This window comes from Panicum hallii, chromosome 1 (assembly GCF_002211085.1).
Source record: "Panicum hallii strain FIL2 chromosome 1, PHallii_v3.1, whole genome shotgun sequence".
Taxonomy (NCBI): Eukaryota; Viridiplantae; Streptophyta; class Magnoliopsida; order Poales; family Poaceae; genus Panicum; species Panicum hallii.
In genome coordinates, this window is record NC_038042.1 from 54,852,651 (window position 1) to 54,864,794 (window position 12,144).

A 12,144-nucleotide genomic window follows, 5' to 3' on the forward strand; every position below is an offset into this window, starting at 1 on the left:
TCGGTGCACCAAACAAGGTTTAGCATTACAATAGCCTGCTTATCACCAGAAGAAAAAAAAAAAGGTCAACAGCGCTTGTGTTACTCCCTGTTTGTCTATGGCTGCTCAGATCGAAAAAAAGAAGAAGAAAACATATCATCTTTGTGGCCGTGTGGTGCGCTGAGCTTGTGATTGTCGCTGGTCGGCGAACCAGGTACCAACCACATGCATGATGCATGCGCAGAATGATTAGGGTTCTTTAGCTATCTGACTAAACAACCCATTCTTTTCTCAAATCATCTATCCTGTGGACTATCTTGGAAACAATCATTACCCCCTGAACGAGGTTCATCTGCATCGACCTGCCACGACGGTACAAACTGCTACTTCACGGGCAAATGAAATTCGCACGCTACTTCCCTGCCATGGTGCCATTTCAAATTTTTGGTTTCACGGGGGCGACGCGAGCGTGCACGGGAGCCAAAATCCAAGCCAAGGGCATAGAATCTAGCAGCTAGCAGGCCAGGCGCAGCGCATCTGCTGTGCAGGCTGCGAGTCAGCCTGCACGATGTGCAACCTTGCCAGCGCCAGATCAGGGCCATCTCGAGCAGCACGTCGCACATGGAGGACTCAGGAGTCAGGACTGGGACACCGAGTAGACGAGCAAGGCCGCATGCTGCCCTGGTAAGTTGCGTCAGCCGCCTGTTCTTTTTTTTAGGAAAAAAATCACAAGAGCTTTTGTTGATTATGAATCTATGAGCAGGCCGGATTACAGTTCCTGCTGGTTACCTCCTCTCCTCTACCTCTAGCCAACTTGGAGTATAACCACCGGCCATCTCTTGCCGCCAATGCCTCAATTGTCATCTCATCTAGCAGAAAATTGTACCATCTCGCTTGCTCCTTCACGACAGTTCCATGGTGATTCAGAATCACGACGGCACCTCCTCGCCATGTCAAAGACAATCAAACGAGCCATCTGCATTCACCTTCGTCCACCCCGGTTCCGGTGGCCGCCGGTCCGCGGCTTGCAGTGTTAGGGGCTTAGCGCCGCCGGCATCCAAGTCACCGGCCACAGCGCTGTCGGACGGGAAGAGGAGAGGACAGCGAGCGAGAGGAGGGAGAGAGCAGAAAACTGCAGGAAGGTTTCTGCTGGTTTGGCCCAGGAGCTCGATTGTTTGGGCCACGCTCCAATCTTGTGCTAACCAGGCCCAGCTTGCTCTTCGAGCCCAAGATGGAAGGGCTGAGCCATCTTGTGCCAATCAGGCCCAGGTTTCCCTTGTAATGATCCTTAACCTGCAGTGTCCGGTCAGATAAGATTACGAACTGAACCAAGATCACAGCACACATGCATGCCAATGTCCAGTCCCGTCAGTAAAGATTGTAGAGATCACCAATTGCGGCCGGGGACGAGTCTTGGTTCCCTGTGCTATATGGCAGACAAGGAACCGATCCCACGGTGCATGTTGCTCGGAATCCTGCAAGATAAGAGTAGTGCTAATCTGTGGTGTAGATTTGTCCAGACCAACTGAATAGGAACATGGAAGAAATGACGTCGTTCCGTCGTTGACCCAAAAAGTAGTGTTGGCGAAAATGGACGTCACTGACTGAGCTCTGTGTACAACACAAATCAAAGATGTGGCTTGTTCAACCTTATGAGTGTATGATCTTGACTGTTCGATTTCCTTGGCAGCTCTATCCTTCCAACCTGCCGCTTATTAAGCTTTCAATTATCTTCAGATGAAACAGCTAGTAAACTAAACTGATCATATCCTTCAGTACATGCATGTGTCAGATCTTAGCATTTCGAATAGGGTTCACAAGTTTTAGAGCAACTGCCCGATAAAGCACCTACATCTATCATAAATTTTGGACACCCTTGCTTAGCATACATCTGTGTACAGCTAGTTCTACGTGGTCAAATTACGTATAAGGCCCTTGTGATTGAACGTTGATGCTGACTGATGTAGCCATGCACGTTACATGGCTGCCGCTGCTGAATCTTCTGCTTGCTCATCAATCATACACCCCGGCCCATGCATCTCGTCTCTGCTTGTCCATCCGCTCCACCCTATAGCAATTGCAGTGCTACACACACTAGATACTACTACTGGTTACATCCACGTACGTCGTCTTGGAGAAAATCTGAAGAGAGATAGCAGGATGCTATCATCAGCTTCAGCTCCCAACAGGCCTGTTTGCTGCTGCAACAAATCCATTACGGCGAAACGAAGACTCGACCCGTGAGTCCCCTAACTTATCAAGTCTCGCCAAGCGTACAAGTCACGGCGCCGCGCCTAGCTAATTAATTTAGTTTCGTGCTCGCAACCAACCCGAACATGGCGTGTTGGCCGGTCTCGCGAGGTCCGAAAGTCCACCGATAAAACCTTTAGAAAACGAGGCGGAAGGTTAGGAAATTCGCGTGATGACAAGCGAGTGGTTTGATGGTCTTCTAGACTGACCGGCTGTGCTCCGGTTCGTGACGACACGCACCTTGATGAATGGATTTTGTTGAAATGCTCGCTGCCTCCTGCTTCGATGCTTAAATTAGCTGTGCGTTCATGACTCGCTACCTCCTACTACCTCCTGCCTCGTCGTTCGATCGGCCGAGCTGGAAGCACTGTCACTCGACCGACCGACCGACCGACGGGTACGGCGGACCCGGGCGTCAAAGTCGCCGGTCGTCGGCACACGCCGCACGCACGCCTGCCGTAAAACGACTAGACTTCTGCTAGCGTAACTAGCACCGCCGTACCCACACGCCAGTGTGTTCGATTTGGATGTGTCCTTCAATGAACCCGTCTGAACCAGGTTGGTTGAAAGCGTTCAACAAACTTTGATGGGATCACATTTCCCACCCCAGCTGTTGCAAGGATTTTCTGCGTCAAACCCAACATACAATATAGTACTTATTTATACTTAAGCTCACACTAGCTAGCTACATTGTCTGAACTGCACGAGAAGAAAGGAGCTAAAATTTATGCATGATTCTCCAAATTTTTCTGATTTCCACCCTTACATTTATTATATATATATATATGAAAAATCCATTCTACACGCGCTCGTAGCTACTCCTACATGTGTATCTCATGATGTAGAGTGTATCCGACCCAACGAAAGGTACTTATGAGGTGCATATGATCATACTAGACCATCTGTGATGGTATATATTTTAAGTATGTGACTATACGTGAAGTATATGGACATACTCATTTTTATATACTAGTACTAATATATAATCATGATATATTTAAAAAATAGGGATGCTTTTGAAATTTTTCGTACATATTTCCTTCGAAGTATCTTAGAATTAGTATATGAACATATTCAAAGTGATAAATAAGTATGTAGACATACACATGGTGGTATACTGATAATGAGAGTAGCTACGAGCGAGTGTAGATAAAAATTTTTTTTTTTATATATATATATATATATATGTCACAGAACCGGACCCATGCCAGACGGCACGTGATAAGCGTTGCCTGATTTGGATATTGGCTGCAACGTAGGAGCACCGAGGCCGGGCCTGGTATGCGAATTAAAAATGATAAAGAAGTGCATCTGCTCCATACGTGCCAGAGGAATGGAGCATGCACAAGCTGCGGAGGAGATAGAACAAGTTTTTTATTGTTGTGGCGTCGATGCATGTAGTTTCCTCCATGACAGAATCTTCTTTCGGAGCATCGGCTGCTGCAGTGTTGAAAACGATGCTCGGATCTTCTCTTTCCAATCGGAGCGTCGCTTTTACCCAACGCTGTGGCTGCTCTTAGATGACAATCTTACGCAACTTAACAGGGGTGCATGGGTAGCACGCAACAAATCAACAATGACCATGTGTGTTCTTACAAGAAGCGATATGGAGTGTACCATTTGTTGTCACATGGAGCTTGAAAAATAAGGAGTTGCTAAAGTTTGAAGTGGACAATACTTAGGGAAGCCATTGCAGGGGCATGTGCCCCCGTTCGAGTTATAATTTTCTAGAATCTCGAAAGATTTTAGATGCTCCAATTATTATTATGGGAAAATAACGGAAGACACCCTACAAGTCCAAAATGCAGGAATTAACTTATTGTGTGGCTTGTTGAATGTAACACCCTGTTTTTGAAAAAAAAATTAAATAGCCCGGCCCATCTCCCCACTCTCTTTCTTCTCTTCCTCTCTCACATTTTTTTCCTTCACTGCTCGGCCTAGCCGCTCCCCCCCGCCCCGATCCTCCTCTCCCTCTCTCCTTCTCTCTCTCTCTCTGACGCACTGGGCCCGCCCGTCAGGGCCTTCTCCCACCTCCAGCCGCTCCGCCTTCCCCCACCGCCGCCGCTCTCTCCGGCTGTTTCTCCCGCGCCCCTTGCACTCCCGTCTACCCCGGCCCGCCTTGAAGGCCGCCATCAATCGCCGCCATCGCCTCCTTGCCTCCCATTCCGTTCCCCTCCCCTCTCCCGCCACTAACGGCCGGCCGCTCGCCATTGATGGCCATCACGGCCACCACCGTGCCCCGGCCGCCACCACCCCGCCCCTTCTCCTCTTTCCCTCCCTCTATAAAACACACGCCCGAGCCCCATGCTCCCTTCTTCCAATTTCCCCCTCGCTCCACGCCCCCTCTCGCAGCGCTGCCGCATGAGAGCTTCGAGAGCCGCCGCCGTCGATCCGTCGCCCCGCTGCTTCTCCTTGACGACCAGCCGCCGCCGAAGTTTCCCCACATGGTGAGGAAGCCTCCAGGCCCTTTTCCCCTCTCTCTCCCGCACCAGCGCCTCGGCGATTGCTCGCTGGAGCGCCGTGCCCGTCCCTCACCGCCGACGGCTCCATCCGGCTACGTCCCTGCCCCCTCGACACCACCATGGCATTTTTCGTCGCCCCCTCGTCCTCACCAGCCTCTCCGCGCGTGAAACCGAGGTTGGGCGCTCGGTTTTGAGCAGCCCCGGCGAGGCCCGCCGCCGCGTGCCGCCGTCCGCTGTTCGCCCGAGCCGCCAGCGCTGCTGAGCCGCGCAACCGAGTTGAGCCGCCGCCCCGCCAGGCAGCCGCTTCGCCCGCCCGAGCCGTCGCCGAGCTGAGCCGCTGAGCCAAGCCGCCCCAACCGCTCTCCACCGTCGGATTTCGATCAGACGGCCCGGTTCTGTTCAGCACAAAGTCAATACCGGTCAGCTTTGGCAGTTTTGCAAAAAGGCTCTTCAGTTTCTAAGAAATCAACCCTCAATCCATCCAGTTCAAATATATTTACAGTTATACCCTTTTCTTACGTTTTAGCCTTCGTATCTTTCAAAATTCTCGCAGATAAGCTTCTGGAATCTTGTTTTACCCGTATCTTTCTTGTTCTAACTCCAATTTCAGCGATTCTCGCGCTCATGCAATCCTTGCATCATGCTCCTCAACATCTTTATCACCTTATTCTGCTTTGTTTGTACTATTTACTTTATTGTTTCTTACTTGTTGTATGTTTTACTTGTGTGATCGCGTAGACAACGTGCCGTTCGAGGAAAGACATGAGCCGTAGTACGAAGAAGAGTTTCAACAGTTTAGCGAGAAAGGCAAGTGGACTTCTTCCCCTGCATATTCTATTTTATCCCAATAATAGTATGATAAACCACTTTACCTTAATGTTGCATTGCATTAAAATAATGAGATGTCTATTAATGACTTACCTGATCTTTTACTCCTGAAACCTTGAACACCGGGATTTAATTTAATATGTTGGGTAGAAATGCTTAGATGCTTTATCTTAGGATGGTTATGTTATAATATTTTGAATATTAAATATGACTTTATATGTTGTTATATGCTTGTTAATTGCAAGAACACTATATTTAATTGGCATACGGAGAAAAAAAAACAGTACAACCACAATGTCACATGGCTCTAACCCTAACTGATTAATTAGACGCGTAATGAACTAGTGGCTTTACCGAAAGGGCAAGGAGGGGGTCGGTGATGGGGTATAGCCCAGTCCTCTTGGGATAGCAGCCTTTGCTAAGGTGCTGATCATTAGGGAAGATTATGTACCACACTGCTACTGAAACTCTAGTGGGCCATTAGTTTCTCTGCGTATCTTTGTAAAGGCTTTGTGTGAATCCCTTGCCACTCATCTTGGAAGTGTTTAAGAGGCTAGCTACCTCGGGCAAATAGGGAGATACGAATTGTGGTGAAAGTGTACAACCTCTATAAAGTGAAAACTGATATATCAGCCGTGCTCACGATTACGAGCGGCTTGGATCCTCACATGATAATAGAACTTAAATAATAAATTAAATTATGGTTCTTGGCTTTAGAATAATATTGTTTACTTTATGCTTAAGTGGGTTGGTATAAACTTATACTTAGATAAATAGATGCTCGCTAATAAAATATGACCAATTAAAATGCTAACCGCTATAAGCCTTTTTGCCTCTCTTGCTGGCTTTGTATTTGTTCCCCCATTTGTTGAGTACCAACCATAAGTGTACTCACCCTTGCCTAACCTTGCCTAACCGCTGCTCAGAAGAGAACATTGAAGTGAAGAACTACGACGATTTTGAAGAGTTCTAGACGTGCGCTCATTGGTCAACTGCTTGTGGAAGAAGATGTTGCTGAAGACTTCGTTCAGGATAATGGTAGAACATTTATAATATTCGGAGTGTAATAATATTATTATTCCCTTTTATTTACATGTTTGAACATTATCTTTGATATATTACACTTTCTATCTCAACGTATGCGTGAGAACGGATCTTGGCACATATATTCTATGCATTCGTGAGGTAGTTTTTATCATTTGTATATCATTATCTTTGAGTTAGGTCCACACATGTGGCATTTATTATCTATTAGGTTACTAAGCGATGATTCACGTGCCTAGACTAACCGAAGTATATCATATATTCCTAACACGCAAAATGATTTTGAACGGGGAAAGTTGCATATTTACAACAGATTTGAGAGATTAAAAATAATTATACTGCACTGCGTACTACTCCCTCCGTTTTTTACATGTTGTTTTAGATTTTTTCTAAGTCAAACTTGTCTGATTTTGACAAAATTTATAGAAAAATATAATAATATCTACAATACCAAGTTTGTTTCGTTGAATCCATTATGATATATATATATTTCGATAGTGCATATATTTCGATGTTGTTATTTTTTTTCATAAACTTGGTCAAAGTTGACCAAGTTTGAATTAGAATAAATCTAATATAATATGTAAAAATAATAGAGGAAATAAATATTAACTTTAGTAAATTTGGATGTTTTAAATAATTTCAATGGGAAATGATAATTTATCTCTTTTTGATAAAATTGAAAAATATGCTTTGTGCGGGGTGCTTCCTCTTTATGGCTTCCTCTGGAAGGATGTCAATGGAAGCAAAATTTAAATGAATATAAGCAGATACTCAAATCAAGATTAGTTAGTAGCGTTACAGGGGCGATCAGTGGCCGAACGTGAGCTAAATTTTTTTTGGTGGGGGGGGGGGGGGTGGGGGTGGGGGGAATTTAAAATATCAGTGTAAAATAAAGAACACTTGCATGTGTATATGCATGCATGGAGGCATGCAAGAGAGAAATTTTTATTGGAGTGGGGCGGGGCCCAGCTTAGCCTCCACTATGTTCCGCCAATAGGAACGATGTTCAAACATAACCAAACAATTGTGCATAAAAATGGTTAACTACTTTATATCCATGTTCTGAACAAAGGTGGTTTATCCATACTCCTTCGAATCATTTACTCCGAAAACTAGTGGAACTCCAAAGTGGGATGACTAAAGTGCCACTCCAACCAAACCAAACTCAAGGGCGGAAAATTTAGAAACGCAATCGGAAACCAAAAGTGAAGTACAGGACAGAAGCAGCCATCCATCTCAGCCGGAAAAAAAAAACAGCATTGTCTATTCTCCCTCCGCCCATGCCCCTGCGGCGTGTACAATTCAAACTTGCGTTCAACGGTCAACATTCAAACTCCGATCCCAACGAACCACCACCTTCCAGTCCCCGCCCGCACCCTTCTTCAAACCCCGCAGGCCCACACCACACAGCACGCCCTCTCGCTTCCGTTCGACGTTCCCGCCCGCAACCTATATATCCCCGTGTTTTCACCACGCCGACCACCGCAACACCCCCGTCAGCCGGCAGCCGCACAGCAAGCCGGGCACGTCTTCAGTTCCACCGGGAGCGAGGATGGTCACGCCGGTGTCCCGTTCTCGCCACCGCCCGCGCGCGGTGCGGGTGGCCGCGGCCGAGATCCCGCTCGCCACGAGGCGGACGACGAGGCAGCCGGCGCCGGCGGCCGCGGAGGCGGCGGTGCCGGGCCACTTCCTGTGCCCGATCTCGCTGGAGATGATGCAGGACCCCGTGGCGGCGCCGACGGGAATCACGTACGACCGCGACAGCGTGGAGGGGTGGCTGGAGCGCGGCCACGCCACGTGCCCCGTCACCGGCCGCTCGCTCCGGGCGGAGGACCTCATCCCGAACCACGCCACGCGGAGGATGATCCAGGAGTGGTGCGTCGCCAACCGCGCACTCGGGGTGGAGCGCGTGCCCACGCCCCGCGTCCCCGTCTCCGCCGCCGACGCGGCCGAGCTCCTCGCGGCGGTGTCCGCGGCCGCGAGGCGAGGGGACGGGCAGGCGTGCCGGCAGCTGGCGGCAAGAGCCAGGGCGCTAGGGAAGGAGAGCGAGCGCAACCGCCGGTGCCTTGTGGCAGGCGGAGCCGCCCGGGCGCTCTCTTCGGCGTTCGTCCAACTCGTTGACCGGCGGGCAGTGACGGCGTTGACCACGACCGGCGCGCTGGAGGAGATCCTGGCCGCCTTGGTCGTGTTCTTCCCGCTCGACGAGGAGTCCAGGCGCCACATTGCCTCCCCGGCGTCCCTGGACGCCATCGTCTCGATCCTGTCCCACGGCGAGATCACCGCACGGGTCAGCGCCGCCGTCGTGCTCCGCGAGGTCGCCTCGTCGTCCGACGCCCAATGCCTCGAGGCGATGTCCGAGACGAGCGGGATCCACGACGCGCTCGTCAAGCTCCTGGAGAAGCCCGTGTCGCTGCAGGCGACCAAGGCCGCCCTGGTCACCGCCTACTACCTCGTCCAGAGCGCCGACCGCGCGGCGTCCCGCCTGGTCGACCTCGGCATGGTGCAGCTCCTCGTGGAGCTGCTGGTCGACTCCGACAATGGCACGACGGAGAAGGCGCTCGCGGTGCTGGACAGCCTGCTCCTCACGGAGGAAGGCCGCGGCAGGGCGTACGCGCACGCATTGGCCGTGCCGGTGCTGGTGAAGAAGATGCAGCACGTGTCGGACATGGCGACCGAGTTCGCCGTGTCGGCGCTATGGCGGCTGTGCAAGAACTTCCCCGGCGAGGGGCCGTGCAAGGCCGAGGCGCTGCAGGTGGGCGCGTTCCAGAAGCTCCTCCTCCTCCTGCAGGTCGGCTGCATGGGCGTGACCAAGGAGAGGGCCAGCGAGCTGCTCCGGCTCCTCAACGGATCCAGAGGCGGCGTCGAGTGCATCGAGTCGGTGGATTTCAAGGGGCTCAAGAGACCCTTCGTGTGAGTGTGCAGAGGCTAGGTTAAGAAAATTAAGATGTGGATACAAGGTGCACAGACAGACATAGTTAGGCTAATTTAGGAGCTCTTCTCCCTTTCTTTTTGGGAGGAATTAAACCTTTTTTTTTCCTCCTCTTGTTCATGGCCATTTTGCAGTGGTGACACTGTACGACGATCATACAGCCAAGAACAAAAAGGCTCCAAGTTTCTGACAATTCGGTTGCCGGTTTTGAATCTTGTTGGCGCTTCTGGCACGGAAGAGATGCCATGCCCCTTCGGCCGTCGACTGCTATGAGCCGCTTAAAATTCAAAGCTGAGAACACAATTTTTGACTGGACGGGAGGAAAGACTATGTTTATTTTACTATACAATACTGCTACTATAGCAAGGCCAGACAGTACATACAGAAGAAGGTGTGAAGTAGTTGAGGGCTACGTTTTTTGTTTTTAGAAGGAAAGGGCCTTACATTTGAAAACTGAAGAGCAGCGTCACAGAAGCAAGAGCAAGACTACAATGGCAAGAGACACGAGCAGCAGCTAGGGCCATCCAATTTTTTCGAGGAATAGTGGTCCCGGATTTTTTATTCATGAAGTTAAATTTTGTCCATCAGCCGTCATCAAATAGGCCATTCTTCTAGTTCTCCAAATTTTCTACCTCTAATCCTATGCGGCACAATACCAAGAGTAAAAATGAAGGACTAGGTTGACCGGAACTGTAGATGAGGGACAAAACGAAGCCTCGGATCAATGTTAAGTTGGCTATTCCATCTTGAATTTTCGTGCCATCTTATCTCCAGTGCTGCGATCGATGCAGTTCTTCAGTCGTACTCGTGCTTTCTTTAGACGACGACCTGTGTACAGGGAGGTCTTGGTCTTTGCATGCATGGCTCAAGCTGTGATTCATACATCTCCGTTCAGAAATGAAGAGAGAGAGAGAGCACAAGCCCAACTTTGGTATGGACATCGGCCGCCGTCGGTCACATACCTTTGTTTGTATTGGCGGTCGACTGTGTGTGTGCTCAAGAAGGCTCGCCTGGTTTTGGTCCCAGGAGCAAACGTTATCCATGTGCACTATTCCATTGTTCACACACGCCGAAAAGAAAATTCCCTTTGCTTGCAGCGTTATTTTGGACCTTCCTTTCTTGCTTTAACGTGCTTTTTTCCGGCCGAACACACAAACGCCTTCTTTTTGCGTCAACCTGTGCATGTTGCATGATCTCCACTGATCGAGTACATCACAAAAGGAAGATCACGTCACATGCACCATGGATTCGTGATTCACATGAGCATTGAGCAAGCTGTAGCTGATACTAGTAAACCTCTCGCACGTACTCATTCTTTTTAAGAAGAAAAATACTTGCACATATTAAGGATTAAGGATGAAAGCTTTTCGACCGGAAGCGATACCATTCGGTCAGAAATTTTCTATATTGTGTACCAACAATTATGTGGTGTTGCTATCCGAGTTGTGTCAGTTGTTGCTGGGGTATGTTACCCCCTAGTTGTTTAATTTTTGCACCCGGTTTTCTCTTATAAATGGTGAATTTCCTACTTCTAATAAATTTATGGGAAAAAGGATTGCCGTCCTTTCAGAAAAAAAATTCCAGTAATAGTTGCAATAAGATGCAGAAAGAAAATAAAAAATCCAAAAATTATATATGGTAAGGATCATCAGGAACGGTCATAAATCCCTCTTAGCCGGCGTGGTAAACGGGATTTCTCCCCTTTTCACTTTCATCCCTACTTGCACGTACTTGACCAGCCAGCCCCAGTCACTTTCACCTGAGCGCCTAATTTTCACCGTCAAAGTTTCACGCAGCACAAGTTATCGATCCTAGCTAAAAAGACTCGATCAGCAACAAAGACTACCGGACAACTGTCCCAATTTTCTTTCTGTGAGTACAAGTGTACCATGATATCGATTAATGTAGACTAGACTAGCTATGAGAGAGTGAGAGTCCAAGTCATCTCCGTGACACTCTTACGCATATAGTACTACCATTCAACAATAATCAGCAGCGACTACTTGTCCCATTAATTCTCCGTCACCGATTAGAACAAGAAGAAGAAATCGAAGGAGAACAGAAGTGTGAGCTAGAAATAAAGAAAAAAGAGAAAATGAACGCACGTACACACGACCGACTTGGGAGTCCCCGGCCGGACGGATGAATCGTTCACGGCACCGATGGATCCGATGGACGACGCAGTCGCCGCCGGCCGGCCGTGTCCTGCTCGCCGTGGACTTGTCGCCTGAATTGTAGTTACCGCCATCTCGGTCGGTCCGGCCGGTCGTAAGCAGGTAGAAATCAGAGCACAGTTACACACAGGAGAGAACAAAGAAAGGTTCCGGCACTTCGCTTACTCCAACGGCGAGCGGCAGAATTCTACTTCTACCCCGTCCAACAGCTAATAAACCAGTGAACTGTGCCTGTCTGAGCTCATCGATCGGGCAGCTACACGGTCGCCGGTCGATCCATGCATGGCGCTATCGAGGAGGACCAGGACGGAGACGGAGACGGAGACGGTGGACCAGGTCGATCTTGCCTGCCGGTCACATCGCATACTATTCAGGAGCAAGAAGGCACATCGCCTTCACTGCAGGTCTCATACGCCTGCTTGTACATGGCCTGCCCGGCCCGGCCGGCCATTCATTGGGTCATTGCATGCCGTTT

General features: G+C 49.2%; 1 protein-coding gene across 1 annotated transcript; it reads left to right on the plus strand.

The window, feature by feature from the left end:
- The first annotated feature begins 8,061 nt into the window (after window positions 1–8,061).
- Window positions 8,062–9,683, plus strand: LOC112899793 (U-box domain-containing protein 21-like). The gene has a single exon (XM_025968404.1). It carries the CDS (start codon window positions 8,119–8,121, stop codon window positions 9,478–9,480), a length of 1,362 nt encoding a protein of 453 aa, XP_025824189.1. The 5' UTR covers window positions 8,062–8,118; the 3' UTR covers window positions 9,481–9,683.
- Window positions 9,684–12,144: the final 2,461 nt, after the last annotated feature.